Source organism: Corvus cornix, chromosome 13 (assembly GCF_000738735.6).
Source record: "Corvus cornix cornix isolate S_Up_H32 chromosome 13, ASM73873v5, whole genome shotgun sequence".
NCBI classification, from domain to species: domain Eukaryota; kingdom Metazoa; phylum Chordata; class Aves; order Passeriformes; family Corvidae; genus Corvus; species Corvus cornix.
Window position 1 is genome coordinate 1,007,746 of NC_046343.1, and position 17,863 is coordinate 1,025,608.

A 17,863-nucleotide genomic window follows, 5' to 3' on the forward strand; every position below is an offset into this window, starting at 1 on the left:
CACCTCCCAGGTTCAGGCCCATTAACCTGCTCACAGCAGCTTGACAGATTAATGCTTACATAGGCACAGTTGGCAGCATCTAAACAAATAATTATGGCTAAGCAGCTGCAGAGGAGATGCCATGTTCCACTGCAAAGCCAGATGTCAATTTTATTGGTCCTCAAAGTTTCAAATGAAATGGCTTTGGGACAATTGGAATGAAATTATTTCAGGAGATTTGGAGAGGGAATTCTTTTGCTCCAGGTGAATTTTGGAGCCTGCTGTCAGGTGCATCAGCTGCAGCCAGCCCCAAGTGTGGGGCCAGGGAAGATCTGCAGCCGGAGTTCCAGCACAGCAGCAGCAGCACCGGGCAGAACTGAACCATCGGACAAGAGTGATTGGGACAAGAAAGAGTCATCTGGCACCACGGCTTTGGCTTTTACCTGGGATAGGACCCTCTGAAAAATCCATCTCTGAAACTGTACCAGTGTCAAAACCCCACAAAACAGATCAGAGCCAAATCCAAAGCCTGCTGAACTGGATAGGAATCTTTCCAGGAACTTTAATTGGATTTAACTGATGAGAGAAGATTTTGTGACACCTGCTATGGACTTTCATTCTCCAGAATTTCTAAGGTACCTCTCCTCTTGGTCCCTACCCTGGCAGTAGTGATGTGGGAGCAGTGGGCAATCCTTGAAGGTAAAAATTTGAGAAATATGAAAATCAGGAGTCTGTGTTTGCTAATTCAGGGAAAACCCACATTCATCCTCTCTTCAATTAGCAGAGGTGATTGTGCCTATAAAGAACTTACATTTTTTCCTTATTTTAAATATAAATGCCAGCACAATTTGTTCTAATCCATTCCTTTAACTACATTAATTCTCCCCCCAGAACTAGTACAAGACACTGTAATTTCAAGCAGAAGCTTCTTAATAACACAAATCATCTATCCCTGTTGGAATATAAGCGGATCCATGACCTTAGAACTATTTTGCTAAGAAATCCAGCTCGAAAACTAATTTTAAGTAAATCTACAGATGTCAAAAACCCAGATGGCTTTTCAGGATGCTAACTTAAGCTTCATTGCATAAGCAGATTAGGGCTGCCTGTTGAGCCCCACACAAGAGTAGATGGCGCTGAATCCACGGAATTACACCCGAACTGTTCACTTCCTGATACATCTTCCATCGAAAACTTTTGTCAGCTCCCCACGCCAGGAGCCTGCTCACTGTGAGCACCACACCCAGGGCGGCAGCTCTGCTGGCCAAGCGTTAGCCCTCTATCCCTCTATCCCTCTATCCCTCTATCCCTCTATCCCTCTATCCCTCTATCCCTCTATCCCTCTATCCTAAGGCCACCGGCCAAAGCAGCAGCTGGCCACAGCTGATGGATGGGGCAATTGTTCCATCCTTCATCCTCCTCAAATGAAAATGGAGGAAAACAGCCTCATGAGCCTCTCAAATGTTTCAGCACAGCAGTTGTGGAATGATTTTCTGATACAGACTCACAGGGTCCAGATTACCCTGGTGTTACCATTGGTAACCAGCCTGTACCTGGGTATCAGCTCAGAAGTTAATGAGCCCTTGAGCACTCGCAGCTCAAACCAGCGGAGCAGTGGATCCAATGTGACGGCAGGAAGCAGGGCACACACTTCTCCTGGGGAGGACACTCGGTGTTCCACGGGCGTGTTGTGTAACAAGGCAGAGCCCCTGGCCCTCTCTGCTCTGAGCCCCCATTCCAGAGCACAGCAGCTGCCTCTGAGAGGGCCCCGCTGAAATGCGGCCAGAGGGATGGAATTGTGTTTTCCCTTCCCTGCGTGGAAGCGTGTCAGGGCTGCTGACAGATGGCTTGGCTGCTTGTGCCTGATGATTATCAAGCCGCTATTACCTTTGCAAAGTGAATCCCAGTCGAAGGTTTTCTGTAATGAATTCCACAGTGTTTGCACCCTCGTTTTGAGTCCCACGCGTCCCGGGAATCGTGCAAGGCACTCGGGTGCTGATTTACAGCGCCAGAGGCACCGCGTCCTCCAGGCACGGGCACGGCGCTTTCGGCAGTCTGTGCTGCCACCTAGCCAGGCCCGACCCGCCGGGCTCAGCCCCGCTTTACCTCCGAAGCTCACAAGGAAATGCATCCCCCCGCATCTAAACGCAGCCTCCGCCCGCGGCAGGCGCGGGGAGACGGGCGCTCGCCGCGCTGCGGGAATGCACGGGCAGCGGCAGGGAGCAGCCGCAGCACGGGGTCCCAGTGCCCCTCACACGCCTGGTACTTACGGTAGAAGACGTATTCGGTGTAGCTGGACCAGACTTTGTCGTCTGTGTACTGGTTGACGAAGGAAGCCGTCACCGAGGAGTTACAGGCCACCATGTGGAATCCACACTCGGACAACATGTCAAAAGCCCTCTCCAGGTGCTTGAACTTGAGATAAAACCTGGAGGTGTACCTTTCTGGAGCCCTGTCCGGGTCTCTGCTTTCATTCAAACTTTCTCCAAAAACCTCTTTGACCAAAGAAATCCTTCCACAAACCAAAATCCTTGGGACCCTCCTGAATTTGGCATCTGCTTGGCTCTCCCTGCCAATAGTGCACGAGCCACGGTAGCCGATGGTGATGAATCCCCACTTGCGATCCGGCGGCAGGAGCGATGGGGGGCATATTCTTGTGTCACTGCCTTGGGACGCCTCTTCGTAGTCACTGTGGCAATAATCATCAGGGCTTTGCTTGTTGTCGTCGGGAGTCAGGAGCTTGACCAAGTCCGGGAGCTGGAAGTACTCAGCCTCCCTCTTGAGCCTTCCCTTCTCTGGGAAGTGGTCAGGCAGAACCACTTGCTTGTCCCTGAGATAGTCCAGAATATAGCGGAAAAGGAAACCATCTCTGTCGATGAAGAATCTTCCCTTGGAGTCCTTGGCCAGATCGTTGGCTGTGTCTCTCTTTGGGGTGAACATTTTCCAGAGCAGGGAGTGAGGGGTGCCAACCAAGGTGGAGTGGCGAGTGAAGTAAACCTGGCCACCCACGTTGAGCTCCACCACCTCAGGGAAGGAGTGCAGCCCCGTCCCCTGCTCCCGAGGAGGAAGGTAAGTCCTGCAGTTGCCACTTAGAGCCATTGTAGTTTAAACTGGAAATCAGCAGCACGGAGCAGCAGGACTATCAATCACATCAGAGGGTAGAATAAGGCTCCCAACATTAAGGGGAAACAAGGGGGAAAGGAGCAGTGAGAAAATAAAAATAGCCAAAAGGTTTGTTTAAAAAAAAATCTGAATTGTCCATGAGTGACAGTGTGGCAGAAGTGGTTTATACACTGAGCCACAGAGGCTGGAGAGAAACCACCTCATGAAATGCAATCACATCATTAGATCTTCCAACAAAGCCATCAAAATCAAGGTCAAGCCAAGCCAAGCCAAGTCATTCGCAGGTCTCTGAAAAGGGAAAACAAAATAAGGCACAAATTACTCTTCTAAGCATCACAGCTGCTGCAACAGAGCAAAGCAGAGCAGTTTGTAGAGCCAAGCTAAATCTGCTAAATAGGTCTCTGTTTTTTGGCAAGTTCTACGCTTCTATTTCACAAGTATTCATCAATGGAAGGGCTACATATGACTCCACTGTTTAAAAGAAACTGCACACTTCATCTTTAAAGAAACATCTAAATTAGACATGCACGTGAGGGAACAAGAACAGGGAGTCTTACCTTGGTTACAATTAATGCATAGCTCTTGTAAAGAAAACCAAACTGTCAAGACACTCAGAACACACATACAGGCACACAGGGTCCGGGTAGTGTGAATCCGATCCCAGCAAGGGACAGCAAAGGCAAGAGAAGTGCTCTTAGCAGCATCCACGGAGGTCTCAAGTGTTAAACTGAGTCACTAGGAAGTTAACCGTGGCGGGTGACGAGGAAATCAGTACATACAGCACGGCGGAGGAATATAAATAAATAAACAAACAAATAAATAAATAAATTCCGAGTGGATGCGCTGGGCTGGGGGAGCGGGAGGGCAGCGGGGGCGCGTCCGCCGGCCCCAATGACTTGCAGAAAGCCCGCAGCCTGCGCTAGGCACTGCCGGGCTCCGGCGGCTCCCGCGGCGGCAGCGCGGCCGGCGGCTCCCCCATGGCCCGCCGGGACCGCCGGCACCGCCGGGGCCGCCCCGCGCTGCGCTGCGCTCCGCCCCGCTGCGCGCTCCGGGCTCCGCTCAGCGGCGCGGGGTCGGCAGCGCGGAGGACGCCGCCGATTGCATCATCTTAAAGGAGTCGGGCCGGGATGGGCGCCCGCGTCCCGCACCGGCACCGGGCAGCGCCGCGAACGGGCACAGCCGGGCACAGCCGGGCACAGCGGGACACGGGCACAGCGGGACACCGGCACAGCCGGGCACAGCCGGGCACAGCCGGGCACAGGGGGACACGGGCACAGCCGGGCACAGCCGGGCACAGCCGGGCACAGCCGGGCACAGCCGGGCAGCGCGGCAGCACCGCGGGCAGCAGCAGCACCGCGGACAGCGCCGGTCACCGTCTCGCCGGGTCGGTCGGCAGCCGGCGGGGCCGGGCAGCGCTGCCGCCCGCTCCTCTCGAGTTGCGGTGAAGTCCCTCCCCGCTCCGTCCCCTCGGCCGGCAGCGCCCGTCCCCTGCCCGCCCGCAACGTGCCTGTCCCGGCTCCGCGGGGTCTCAGCCGGCGATGCGGGCGGGCAGCACGGGGGCTCCCGGTGCGCGCGGCCGCGGCTGCCGGGCAGGACCGGGGTCCGCTCCCGCTGCCGCCGCTCCTCATCTCCCGGAGCCGGCAGGGAGGGGACCCGCCGCGGGGCGCGGGAGGGAGGAGGAGGGACCGGGGGCGGCTCCGGCGGTGCGGAGGACCCGCTTTGCTTGTGGGTCTCTAAGGGGGAAAAGCCGCGGGCGCGCCGGTACCGCCACCTCGTGTCCGTCCCTGCTGCTCGGCCCGGGCGCTGCGGGCACGGAGAGCGGAGCCGGGACCCGACCGGCGGCCGAAACACAGCGGAGGAGCTGCAGAAGCGCCTCCTCGGAGCACCCCACACCACCGGGCATCCGCGGGAACGGGCCAGCACAGCCCTGTGCCAGCTCACACCACTTCTGGGCAAAAATGCTCTACTCGGAATGATAAACATATGAGAAAAGAAAGCCTTTTACTCTAACGTTGACCAAAAGCTTTAGAGTGAAGTCTCTGTGTGACGGAGTCACCATGCATGGGTAGATTTTACTGATTGCACTTAAATTCACAGATTCACAGAATATTGTGAGTTAGAAGAGTCCAGCTCTTAAGTAAATGACCCACATGGGGATTGAATCCACGACTTTGGTGCATTAGCACCATGCTCTGACCAGCTGAGATCGCAGATAGTTCACCGAGATGCTTCTGAAACCATAGCCATAATTTAAAACAAAATAGCCAAAAAGAATAATTTTCCAGGCTGACAGTAAGTCATTATTTGAGTACCTATGGACTTTTCAAATTAAATCTGAGAGCTGAACAGTTAATCAAACCCTTGATTTTTACCTTAATTCATTAATTCTGAAGCAACTGCTGCACTCCTGAACAGAGTATCTCTCTTATTTCAGGATCCTTATTTTTAAACCAGCAGGATCTGGTGCTACTACAGAGCGTGCTGGTTGTGCCTCAGAGAAAAGCCCAAGTCCTGTGTCCTGCTCTTGTGGCTCTGCAGAGCAGTGGAAGCAGTGCAGGTCAAGAGTTCCATAACCCTTGCACAGAGGATTTAAAGGTGGGATGTGAGATCATGTTCACTTAAATGTCTTCATTACTTTTTTAAGAGCCTGATGCAGTTGGTGCGGACAGGATTTAACATCTGCATGGCCAGCCAGAAGAAATGGCAGCTGCCTCTGGGGCTGACAGTGCTGTCCCTCTTCAAAGCAGGGAGAATTGCATCAACTTTTGCAAATATTTTAATTTTCCATGCTAGTTCATATGCTGCAATCTAATTAAAATCCATTTTCATAAAGGCAGAGGTGCCATATTGGCCGGGCTCAAAGAATCAATTCCCTCTCCCCAATAAAAACTGATGGTGTTCAAACCAGCACGGAAGCGTTTGTGATGTTCCCAGGCCAACAACCAAAGGCCCAAGGCTGGGGGTGGAGCTCAGCCAGGCGGTGCTCTGAGGGCCAGGACACCACAGCGAGTGTGATGTGCAGGTGCTCAGTGAACGGGGGTGGCAGGAGTTACCCAAACCTGTGACTCCTGACAAGCTCTGCCAAGCATCAGGCACAGATTCTGTGTGATTAGCCAATACAGACAGCTCTAAGCTCTAAGTCATTTTGGAACATTATCATCAGAACTGCCCTTTGAAAAGAACAAAAACCTTAGAATTTTAATCACAACAGCTTTAGAAATGCATCTGCACTTTTCAAATAATAATGAAAGCAATTCAGCACCTGCTCTTATTTCTTTACATGGGACATTCCAATTATTTCACTGTAACACAATTTCCTTTGATGAAATGACTTCAGTAGTAAAAGCATCACGTAATGCTCCCCAGCTAAATACAAGCCATGGGCCAAATCCATCAAAATGCAGCTTGAGAGAGTGAAACTTTAAAATCTGGGCCAAATACATGGTGACCTAAATGTAAAATATGTGTCAGGACCAAGGAGCAGCTACAGTTCTGATGGAAAAGAAAAGCAGCATCCATCAAAGGGAGGAGGATGAAGCACTTCTCATTTCTGACAGATGCCTTCATAACCTTCAGCACAGGCAAGGGAAAATTTAGCCTGAGCTTAAAGTGTATGTTCCAAAAGTCCCAGCATAGCTGTGCTGAAAGCCAGTCCATGAATGCTGTGACATCATTCAGAGGTCTGAGGTCATTCCTTCTGACGAAGTGCTAAATTGGCCTTTCAGGAAATCATGGAACAACTGACTTTATTGAATTTGGTGGGTGTTAGAAATAGGTGTCTGAAAAGCAGCAGCAACTAGTGCTAGAAAGGAAGGGCAGTGTTGGCTGGGCTGTAGTAGCAGTGTGTGTGTGTACCACCTCCCATCTCCAGTGGGAACTTGCAGGCTGGAAATTCAAATCAAGTCACCCACACATAGTGAGAAACGTGGAAGCTGCTTATCAGCAACAAACACCAAGGAGAGTTTTGAGGTGCTTGGAGAAGGAGCAATTGAAAGTAGCAGAAACTGAAGGAGTAATTCTGGGGAAAAAATATATCCAAGTTGGACTTTGGACATAAGACTCCACCTAAAAAGCCACATGAGAACTTTCATCGCTCTGTGTGATTTTTACACACAACAGTTAAAATAAAAAAGGGAGAAAGAAGAACAGTACTTCCAGTTCCAGGCTTGCACTTTGATTCAGGAACAACTTCAAGGTGCCACCTAAGGATCCTTCAGCCCTGTTCCCTGTAACATTCTGTGCTTCTCAGCAGGCTCGTGTCTGAGTACTGAGCCCAGGCAATGTTTTCCAGGGCAGAACTCCATCAGGCCAGTGAGAAGAGGGCAGTTTCTGAGAATGGTGGCATGGCAGAGCAACAAGGAAATGTCTGGATTGGGCCTCTCATGAGGGCCAATGGTTTCCCTGAGAAGCAGAAACCGTGTTCTGCACCGGTGCTCCCAGACATCAATGCCAATCCAAACTCAATCCATGGCAAAGAACAGAGCCTCAGATGAACCAGTTCCAGGCTCTTGCAGGGTTCCAGCCCTTTAACCCAGACAGACACCTGTCCAACAGGGGTGTATCCTTCCTAGAGTGGAGTGGCCCTCTCATCACTCAGCTCCAGAGACTGAGCTCCCTGCAAGTGAAGCCAGGCAAGAACAAGTGATACCAAGCTAAATAAGAGATTATCCCTGATCCAGCAGTGTGAATTACACACAGTGAAATTCTCATCTGCTCAAATCCAGCAGTATGTGGGAATGGGAAGCCCTAACAAATCTTTCACTTTGAAGAAAAAGCATAAAGCAACACTAAATGGCTGGATTTCCCTGAGAAAGGATCTTCCAGCACAGAGCGTGAGTGCCATGAAGCCAGGTTTATTCACAAATACAGAGTAAAGCATTACACAGATTTGCCCTCGATCTTTTATTATAACTCAAGTGCATAATGTATTTTCATCCAAAACAAGCAAAGGGGAAGAGCAGCATTCCCAGCTGCTCAGGATGCGAGCACAGGCTCGGAGCGAGGCTCAAATGGAGACACGACATCGCTTTTTGCCATCGTGTATCTCACAGAGAGAGGTCACAGCTCTTGCACGGAAATCCCTTTTCTCCTTCTGGCAAACACCACACCCACAGCACATGCACAGCACAAGGTTTGAGCTTTCCAAAAGCTGACATTAAGGGGGATCTCCATATCAATCACTGCACATCAGAGAACATTCTGGAGAATAATTGATACATGTGTGCTGACAACTCCTTTGGAATTCCATGGCCACTGTTCAACAAAGCAATCTGCTACACAAACAGCCCTGACCCTGCAATAGACGCAGCATGTGCAGGCAGGCAGAGACCTCATGGACACTCACATCAGCAACCAAGGATTAAAATCAAACAAAAATCGCTGTTTTCAGTGTCCCCTCTGCAAGGGGCTCCCTTCCTCCCTTTCAAGTTCTGCCATAACAAGGCCTATTTCAGCAACCTTCATCTTCCTCCTCTCCCTTTTCCCATCCTCCCATTCCTCCAAAGTTCTTTGACTAATACTTTTAATCTCAGTCTGATTCAAATTATCCTGTTATTAATACTGGTGTAGTTATAGTGTGTTTTTTAACATTACAGCTAAAAAGAAGCTTTGGTAGCATTATCATGACACCAGCACTGTGTAGCCCATGTACTAAGTGAGTACTTTTATGAGTACTTCTACTCTTCCCAGGTTGGAGCCATTTCAAGATCTCTTGAACACCCAAATTCCCTGTCCAGGTGGTGTTCAACACCAGGTGGGGCCTGGAGCAATCTGGGCTATGCATGGGATGAGTTTTCAGGTCCTTTCCAACCCAAACCAGCATGGGATTCTGGCATTGTGTGACAGCCACCAGTGCAGCTGGAGCTGGTGCCTCAGCAAAGGGATGGTGTCTGGTGTTTGGTGCCTCCCCAGGCTGCAGCTCCAGGCAGTCCATGGGCTGCCCTTCCCGAACCATCAGGAAGGAGCAGCTGTGCAGCTGCAGTGCCTGCCCTCCCCTTGAACCCACGGGCTGTGTCAGAGCACACCCTGCTCCGGAGGGCTGGGAATTCATCCTACACGTGATTCCCTACAGCAGTGCTGAGATGCCTGGTGCAGAGAGAGCTCATTAATGAAAGCTCGACCTAAGCTGTCAGGAAATTTTAATAATCTAAGAAAACCCAAACAGATTTCTCGACAAAGAGCGTTTCCCCAGCAGATCCCAATTACACAGCCCAGTGCCTGGGATTTGGGTCTCATTTCCCTGCCCAGTGAGCTGCAGCGAGTCACACAGCTCAGCCAAGTGGCACTAAGTCACAGCCATCAGATGCAGCCCGCACACTGTGCAGGTCTTGCATGAAAGCTGGGATCTTCTCAGCCTTCAAACACTAATTCTCCTAAAGCATAAATTTGCATGAAGCAGCTTATGCCACAGTTACTGATCTCTGTTATCCATGGCTGTAATTCTCCACTGTTATCCCATTCAGCTCTACAAAGTGACACATTTCCCAGGAGCCTGTTCTCGGCGGTACCACGGACTCTGCACCGTAAGATCTGCTTTGCAGGAGAGGCTTGGAACAGGGCTGTCATTTAAATACAGTAATCACTAGCAGAATATTACATACACAAGTTTGCAACAAAATGACTGTAACTGTGTCCTGAGCCAAAATGAATTTTTAAAAAAGGAAAAACATTAAACCAGGGACTCGGCCTGTGAAATCTCGTGTGCCCACACATCTGGTGCTCGGCTCCAAGAGACTGAGAGAGCTCAGGGTACATCAAATATGGGAAGGAAACTGGTTCTGGTGTAGTTCTGAACCTCATCACCACGCACCCCTTCAGTGAGGTGTAAAACAAGGATAAAGCAGCAGTCCCGATGCATCTCATTCTGAAGTTTCAGCTACACTTCCTCAGTCGGTGTTTTCCCTGTCATCTCAAAGCCCACCCAAGCCAGAAAAGCACAGTCGCTCTTCCCTGTGCTCAGCTCTGGGACATGAGAGAGTTGAAAACAAATTCTAATTAACAGGCTTCTAAAGGCTTCTAAAATCATTTTCCCCAGCCCTGGGCATAAACAGTGAGTGACACCGAAAGGACCTTCTTCACATGAGAGTGTCTTCACAGTGCCAGTCATGTTTTCCTCAGTTCCCTCATATTCCCAGCTTCTGCAGCTTATTTGTGAGGGGTGGGCCAACAGCCGGGCTGTAATAAAGACAAGAAGATTCACAGCTCTAGCAAAGCTTTTGTGTGGCCTCAGGAAAACATTTCTTGTGGACATATGAAAGGGAGTGAAAAGACTGCACTTGAAGCAAACCGACTTCCGGGGGCTAAACCTAGCCTTGGTGGAGGCAGAGCTGAGGCGGGGCCGGGGCTGAGGCGGGGCCGGGGCCGAGGCGGGGCCGGGGCCGGGGCGGGGCGGGGCCGGGGCTGAGGCGGGGCCGGGGCCGAGGCGGGGCCGGGGCCGAGGCGGGGCCGGGGCTGAGGCGGGGCCGGGGCCGGGGCCGAGGCGGGGCCGGGGCCGAGGCGGGGCCGGGTCGGGGCTGAGGCGGGGTCGGGGCTGAGGCGGGGCCGGGGCCGAGGCGGGGCCGGGGCCGAGGCGGGGCCGGGGCCGAGGCGGGGCCGGGGCCGAGGCGGGGCCGGGGCCGAGGCGGGGCCGGGGTCCCGTGCATGCGCGGAGCCGCGCGCCCTGTCCCGGAAGTGGAGACGCGGCCGTGACACGTCGCAGGGGCCGCGGCGGCGGGAGCGGAGCCGGGCCGGGGCCGCAGGTGGGGCCGGGACCCCGGGGGGAGACCGGCCGGGACCGCGGGGAGAGACGGGCCGGGGCCGCGGGGCAGAGACGGGCCGGAGCCCGGGGAACGGGGCGGAGCGGCGGACGGCGCCCCGGGGCAGCGCACGGCCCGCGGGAGGTCCCGGGGCCGCGACGGGGCCGAGCGGCGGGAGGGTCAGCGCGCAGAGCCGCGCGGTGCCGGCTCGGGAGCGGTCGGGACCCGCCTCGCTGTTCTCTTGCAGAGGAGGCGATGTCCGGGTTCGACAGCTTCAACACCGAGTTCTTTCAGACCAGTTACAGCATCGAGGACCAGGCGCAGCCCTACGACTACAGCGGGCGGCCGTACAGCAAGTAACTCGTGTGCCCCGCAGGGCCCGCGGGGTCACGGCATCTCGGGGGGAAGGACCTGAACTCTTAGCCCGTGCCACCCCTGCCACGGGCAGGGACACCTCCCACTGCCCCAGGCTGCTCCAAGCCCCAGTGAACAGCCTGGCCTTGGGCACTGCCAGGGATCCAGGGGCAGCCCCAGCTGCTCTGGGCACCCTGTGCCAGGGCCTGCCCACCCTCACAGGAACAATTCCTTCCCAATATGCCATCTAACTCTGCCCTCTGGCAGCGGGAAACCGTTCCCCTTGTCCTGGCACTCCAGGCTCACGTCCAAAGTCCCTCTCCAGCTCTCCTTTAGGCTTCCTTAGGATACTTTTGGGACAGTCTGTGTATCCAGGAAAGGTTTGGCACTTCAGCCAACTGCTGGTTTCTGTAAATGAGTCCCAGTTGCTCTGTTTGAGGGAGAGCTGAACTCACTGTCTGTAAATGGAGACCTGAAGGAATTTTGTGTTGAATTCTCTGCCTGGTAGATTTTAGAGCAAGTGCTAGATGATTGAAGGACAAGTTGCATGAATAATCTTAATTATGTGAGTGATCTGCATGTCCTTGGGAGAAGAAATACTGTTCTTCTGCAGCTCCATCTCCAGTCACTCACTTGGGGACTAGAAATTAGTGTCACCTAACTGAGCCTGCAATGTCCAGGTGACTCCCAGGCTGCAGCAGGGAGGTGTGGTGGGTGTTCCTGGGTCAGGGGGGATCCTGTGTGAACATCCAGCCTCGGGCTGAGGGCTTTGGTCCCTCCGTGTGATCCCTGAGATGGACGGAGCAGGTCAGTGCCATTTGTGACCTGGACAGGATCACGGGGCTGTGCTGGGGCTGGCTTCTGCTAACACAAGGAGTTCTGCATTTTCCTTCTTTCTATTTCCATAGTTAAAGATTTTGGAGATGTTTATGGAAATCTCTGTGGTTAGACGTGGGAAAGATTAGTGGCAAGAATACCTGAAGAGTCTGTTTGGGGCAGAGGGTGGCTTTGATTGGGTTTTTTCATGGAGGACCTGGTATGGGACCATGTAATGGGACTTTTTAAGTCAGAAGGAAGGGTTTGCTGTGATGTATTGACTGGAACAAGCTTTGCCTTGCAGGAGGTGTTGCAGCAGCAGCTCAGGTGTGCCCTAATGTGGGGTTGTGCTTTGCAGGCACTATGGAGGCTACGAGTACCCCCAGCAGGGTGGCTTTGTCCCCCCTGACATGATGCAGCATCAGCAGCCCTACACGGGGCAGATCTACCAGCCACCACAGAGCTACACTCCAGCCTCAGCACAGTCTTTTTATGGAAGCAATTTTGAGGATGAGCCTCCGCTATTAGAAGGTATAACTTTGCTATGGCCTAAATCCAAAACGCCTCCTAGTTTGGGGATAAGTTGGTAGCAGTGTGTGGATTCCCTGCTGCTGGTAGTGCTCAGTAAATTTGAAATTCTCATTGCTTTTTTTTTAACCTGTATTTTGGCATGTGAAATCCTTGTCCTTGTGCGAACTTCTGCAGTTGTAAATTTCACTTTATTGCTTCACACCAGCTGCTCTGAGGCAGATTAACTCAATTAACTGGGAGACCTGACTTTGTGACAAAACACTTAATAATTCTCTTGTTGCAAACAATAATTGTAACTGCCCACTTTGTAAAATAAGTGGCTGCAGGTCCTTTGAGTTGATTCTTGGTTAGAACTGGAATGTTTCATTGCTAACAAGGAATGCTAAACACTGCAGAAATGCCTGTGTGGAGTACAGCCCGTGCAAAGTGCCAGGCTGGATATTCAGCTACAGTCTGGCTTGCTGGGATCAGTTTCCAGCTTATTTCTGTTATTTTTTCAGTTCCAAACAGCTGATTAAACCCTCACTGTTACTGGGAGGTGAGACAGGCATCTGTCACACCTGTCCCCAGGCATGATACCTTCCACCCTCAGGGCTTTTTTATTAAAAATATTACTTTATTTGCATAAATGAAACAGGATCAGGGAACTGGGCTGTAGGGACCTCTGTGAACCCAGAACTCTGTGCTTGGGCTCTTACCTGGTCCTTCAGAAACCACCTGGGCACTTGCCAGTACTTGAGACCCGGAACGTGTGGAGGCAGCAGGAGGAAAGAGGGGATGGCTCAATTCTCTGGTGCCATCATGGATCTGGAGGAGATGGGAAGTGCAGAAGCAGGGAAGACAAAGAGTGGAGCAAGTGGGGCAGCCAGAAAGGGAAGAAATGAAATCCATGTTCTCTTCACTTGCAGAATTGGGGATCAATTTTGACCACATCTGGCAGAAAACACTAACGGTGCTGCACCCCCTGAAGGTGGCCGATGGCAGCATCATGAACGAGACGGACCTGGCGGGGCCCATGGTCTTCTGCCTGGCCTTTGGAGCCACCCTGCTGCTGGTGAGATGCTGCCAGAGGGGCTGCTGGGCAGGGATGTGCTGGGGAATGCTGGGACAGGGGCTGCATTACCCGGAGGGTTACTGCAGTTCTTGGTGTGGAGGCCAGGAAAACACATCCCTTTCATGGGGTGTCCTGAGCTGGATCATCAGAGATCAGGGATCATCAGAGTCCAGCTCCTCGCCCTGCACAGGACAGCCATTTGTATGTGAATGGAAGAGGCACCAGGGCCTCTCACACTGCTGGGATGGATGAGTACTGACACATCAGGTGTGACTTGCAGTGTCAGGTCACTCTGGAGCAAACCTGCTTTCACACTGTTTGTATTGTTTAATGGGCCAGGCACTGCTGAAGCCTGACAAGTTTTTCTAATTGAGCTTAATTGGAATAAGATTGTGCTTTAATGACTCATGGGTGTCAATGATGAGATGACAGCAAACTCTTCCTTGGCATTGAAAGCTTCAGGGGTTTTAATCTGTTTCAGCTTTAGGTGCTTCAGGCACTGCTTTTAATTTCTGCCTAAAATTGCACATTGCTGTGACAGTTAAAACACGCTTTGGTACCAAGGGGACTTCAAACCTACTTTAATAAGTAACTTTTATTTATGGAAACTAGGCCAGTCAAATTAATGAACATGTTTATAATAGATATGTTTGAATTTTCTTTTTCTAAGAATTTATTTCTCCTGTGTGCTTTTTAAAAACATCCATGAAATGTAGTAAAAGGAAGTGGGCTGAGCCTGGCACAAAGGTCGCAGCAGGTGTGATTGCTTCCTGTGCTGCCTGGGGAACAGGAGAGCTGGGTCTAAGTACGTTCAGTTTGGAAGCTGTTGGAGGGGGACACCCTGGAAGCTGCACAGCCCCATGTCCTGCAGGGGTGCCTTGGCAGGTGCTGTAAGGGAAGCATCAGTCTCAGCCAGAAACCAGGAGATGGAAACCAGGAGATGACCTAAACACACAGACATAACCCACACATGCTTCCCTTGTGCTTGTGAACAAGCAAAGTTTGGCTTTGGCTTTTTAAAATCTCCCTGAGCTAATCCTGAGCTCACACCCAGTGCTTGGCAGCTCAGCTTCAGCTGTTTCTGGGATTTTTAAAATAATTTTCCCTGTGCTGTAACTTTGTGCATTCTGCCACAAATTAAAGGACTTCAGCTCTGGGTTTGTCAAAAAGTTCCTGAATTACACTTTTGTTGTCTTTACACACCAGTTCTGTAAAGATTATTATTGCAAGTAATCAATCAGCATGAGAAGTCCTTGATTAAACCCTGAACAGTTCCTGGGCTGAGATCAGAGAATAACAATCAGATCAGAACCTGTTCATTAAGAACCATAGGGACAGGAGAAATTCCAGGCTCCTGGAGCGTGAGGTGTGCTGGGGGAAACACTCCCTGTGGCATGGGAGTGAGGGGGCTGGGGGCAGTGCCTGTGCCCACCACCCGCTGTGTCCCAGGGTGGGTAGATCTGCTCCCTGACCCCATCCCTGTGCTGGTTCCATCCTGACCCCATCCTGTGCCCGGCTGCAGGCTGGCAAGATCCAGTTTGGGTACGTGTATGGGATCAGTGCCATCGGCTGCCTGGGCATGTTCTGCCTCCTGAACCTGATGAGCATGACCGGGGTGTCCTTCGGCTGCGTGGCCAGCGTGCTGGGCTACTGCCTGCTGCCCATGATCCTGCTCTCCTCCTTCGCCATCGTCTTCTCACTGCAGTAAGTGCTTGCATTTGTACCTTGGGCAGAGATTCCTCCTGAGATGGGAAGGAAATCATTGAAAGGAATTTTCACGTTCAGTGCTGAAGGTGTGTGTAGTTTGAATATGACAGGAATCTTTAGTAAGGGCAAGAATTAATTGTTAATGGCTTCAGCTACTTACTGGGGAAAGGGGGGTGAATCCTGGCTTTACCTCTAAGTCAATTAACATCTTTTGAATACGTAAACTTCAAGAGCAATCTCAGGTTTGTTTTCAGCCAGCTCTGAATCTGACAGGTCTCAGTACCTGTAAAGTCTAAAAGTAATTATTATTGAAGATGCAAATTAGGATTTTACAAATAGAAGAAAATGAGAATGATTCCTCTTAGCTCTGTGAGCTTAGAGACTGAAAAGAAACAGCTTGGCACAGTTCTTTTACTCATTGCTTTGACATTTCATATGCACAGAGTTAATTTTGAGGGGGCTTTCTACTGTCATAATTGACTGATATTGTTCTAAAATTCTAGAATCCCAGACTGGTTTGGGTTGGAAAAGCTCATCCAGTCCCACCCCATGCCATGGGCAGGGACACCTTCCACTGTCCCGGGTGGCTCCAAGCCCTGTCCAACCTGGCCTTGGACACTCCAGGGATGGGGCAGCCACAGCTGCTCTGGGCAGCTTGTGCCAGTGCTTTCCCAGTGCTTTTAGTGGGAATATTTCATTTACTGCCAAATGCTAAAATTCATCCCAGAACCTGCACACGCTGTTGGATGAGTCCAGGTGTGACTCCTACAGGTGGATATACACGAGGCTCACAGGAATTCTCTTCTTTCTGCCTTCCCAGGGGGATGATGGGGATTATTCTCACGGCTGGAATTATTGGCTGGTGCAGCTTTTCTGCTTCCAAGATCTTTATCTCTGCCTTAGCCATGGAGGGCCAGCAGCTGCTCGTAGCCTATCCCTGTGCGTTGCTGTATGGAGTGTTCGCCCTCATCTCCGTCTTCTGAACAGACTCTGGGGGACTCCAGGGGGCCAAAAGGAAAATCCCAGCTTGGAACATGGACCAGAAACAGCTGCAAACAACTGTCTCGTGTTGCTATCATGAAACTTAGACCTGTTTGAATCACCTGGAACAATGGAAAATGTCTCGTGTTCACTTTTTTAGGACTTTGAATACTGTTTTCAATGACCTGGGGAGTCCAGAGCTTTAATACGTGTTCATGCTTATCAAGTTCCTGTGATTTCTTTCCCATTCCTAGACCTTTAGAAAAAAAGTAACTTTTGGTTGTTTATTTGAGGGTTGTGATTTTTGTTCATTTTGTTTTGTAGGGGAGGGCGAAGGGTTGCAGTTATAAATTGGTAGATTTTTATCCAAAACAGTTAAAGGAGCTGCTGTGGATTTGGGGGACTCTGGATAAATCTGCAGGAACGAGGAACCTGTTTCCTGACCCCTCTCACCAAAAATGCACAAATGAACAAAAGTAATTAGAGTATTTCCTGTGTTTTAACCAACATCCTCCTAAGCTCTTCAGTCTCAGTTATTTGTTCATTTGCTGTGAGAGTATTTCAGGATTTAAGATACTTAAATTATGAAGTAGAAAACAGATGCTTAAAAGTGAAAGGGATCTGTAATTCTGTCACACTTGAAACATGACCACATTGGGGTGTCTGTAGCTTTATGTTAACTGGGGTTTCTGAAGGACTTCGACAGAGGTTCTTTCCCTCATGGTGCACATTCTGCTGGATGAAGAGGAATCTCTCTCGCAGTACTTCCAAGGAAAACACCATTTGGAAAACGTTATGCTCGTCAGTATTGTAGTTACTGTAAAATAATTTAAGGCATATTGATTAAATTTTCCTTAAATTTTGAAAAAGGTGTTTGATTTTCCTAACCTTTATTTTTGATGTTCACTTACTAAAATAGAAACTTTCATGTTGAAACAAAATCACATTTAAAATTGAATTCACTGGGTGGATTTGGCGTTTGCTTCAGTCAGTGAAGAGCAGGAAGGAGCCCCTGTCCTGTGTCCATGCAGATCAATGGCATTGATTACCAATGAGCCTAATTAGGTGCTCTCCAGGGTGATCACCTGGGTGTTAAACTCTTAAAAATAACGTTTTCTTTTGCCACAGCATGAGCAAACTTCAGTGCACAGGAAAAACAACTCAGTGTTGCCCTGGCAATAGAGCTGCTGAGTTTGGAGAAACCATAGGAAAAGGGATTTATTTAGATTTAAATGCTCACAAAGTCAGCAGTGGAGGACACTGCACGTTCTGCTCCAGCAGTGAGGTTTGACCCAGGAGTTTCCAGGAGCATTTTGTGCTCCTCAGCACAGAATGCAGCAGTTTGTAACTGGATTTCTAAGTGGTCTCTGGGGAGCAGAGAGAAGCAGATGAGAGCAGGAGGTCAAACACTTGACTTCATGGAGGACTTTGATAAAAACAGTGTTATGTCTAGAGTGGTTGTCTTAAGTATCCCAAACTTCTGGTACATTAATTAATGTGATTGCATTGACTCTTTATTGCCTTTCCAAAATCAATCCTATTGATTTTCTGTAATGAAGTTTTGTCCTAGTCCTTGGTTCAATTT

The 17,863-nt window shown here is 50.6% G+C and overlaps 2 protein-coding genes across 3 annotated transcripts in view; one reads left to right on the forward strand and one right to left on the reverse strand.

Moving 5' to 3' along the window:
• KCTD16 (potassium channel tetramerization domain containing 16) overlaps positions 1–4,093 on the reverse strand; it is a 62,349-nt gene extending 58,256 nt beyond the window's left edge. The window contains exons 1-2 of the mRNA XM_010399588.3: positions 3,660–4,093; positions 2,250–3,390 (exon numbers count right to left, since the gene is read on the reverse strand). Of these exons, the coding sequence (XP_010397890.1) occupies positions 2,250–3,078 (829 nt within the window). The 5' untranslated portion in view covers positions 3,079–3,390; positions 3,660–4,093. The remainder of the gene's footprint in view (positions 1–2,249; positions 3,391–3,659) is intronic.
• A 6,637-nt stretch (positions 4,094–10,730) lies between these two features.
• On the forward strand, positions 10,731–17,149 carry YIPF5 (Yip1 domain family member 5). Of its 2 annotated transcripts, XM_039559780.1 has the most exons (6): positions 10,731–10,838; positions 11,083–11,191; positions 12,364–12,536; positions 13,445–13,590; positions 15,113–15,294; positions 16,118–17,149. In XM_039559780.1, the coding sequence occupies exons 2-6, from the start codon at positions 11,091–11,093 to the stop codon at positions 16,278–16,280; spliced, it is 765 nt and encodes a 254-aa protein (XP_039415714.1). In that variant the 5' UTR covers positions 10,731–10,838; positions 11,083–11,090; the 3' UTR covers positions 16,281–17,149. The 2 variants fall into 2 exon arrangements, with proteins under 2 accessions (XP_039415714.1, XP_039415715.1); XM_039559781.1 differs by lacking the exon at positions 10,731–10,838 and having other exon boundaries at positions 11,126–11,191; positions 12,310–12,536.
• The last annotated feature ends 714 nt before the right edge of the window (positions 17,150–17,863 follow it).

What these genes read in the sequence shown, in the direction of transcription:
- YIPF5 (XM_039559780.1), top strand. Translation starts at nt 11,091, where the DNA reads ATGTCCGGGTTCGACAGCTTCAACACCGAGTTCTTTCAGACCAGTTAC. An exon ending in AGCGGGCGGCCGTACAGCAA is followed by an intron (nt 11,192 to 12,363) that starts GTAACTCGTGTG and finishes TGTGCTTTGCAG; the next exon opens with GCACTATGGAGGCTACGAGT. An exon ending in GCCATCGTCTTCTCACTGCA is followed by an intron (nt 15,295 to 16,117) that starts GTAAGTGCTTGC and finishes CTGCCTTCCCAG; the next exon opens with GGGGATGATGGGGATTATTC.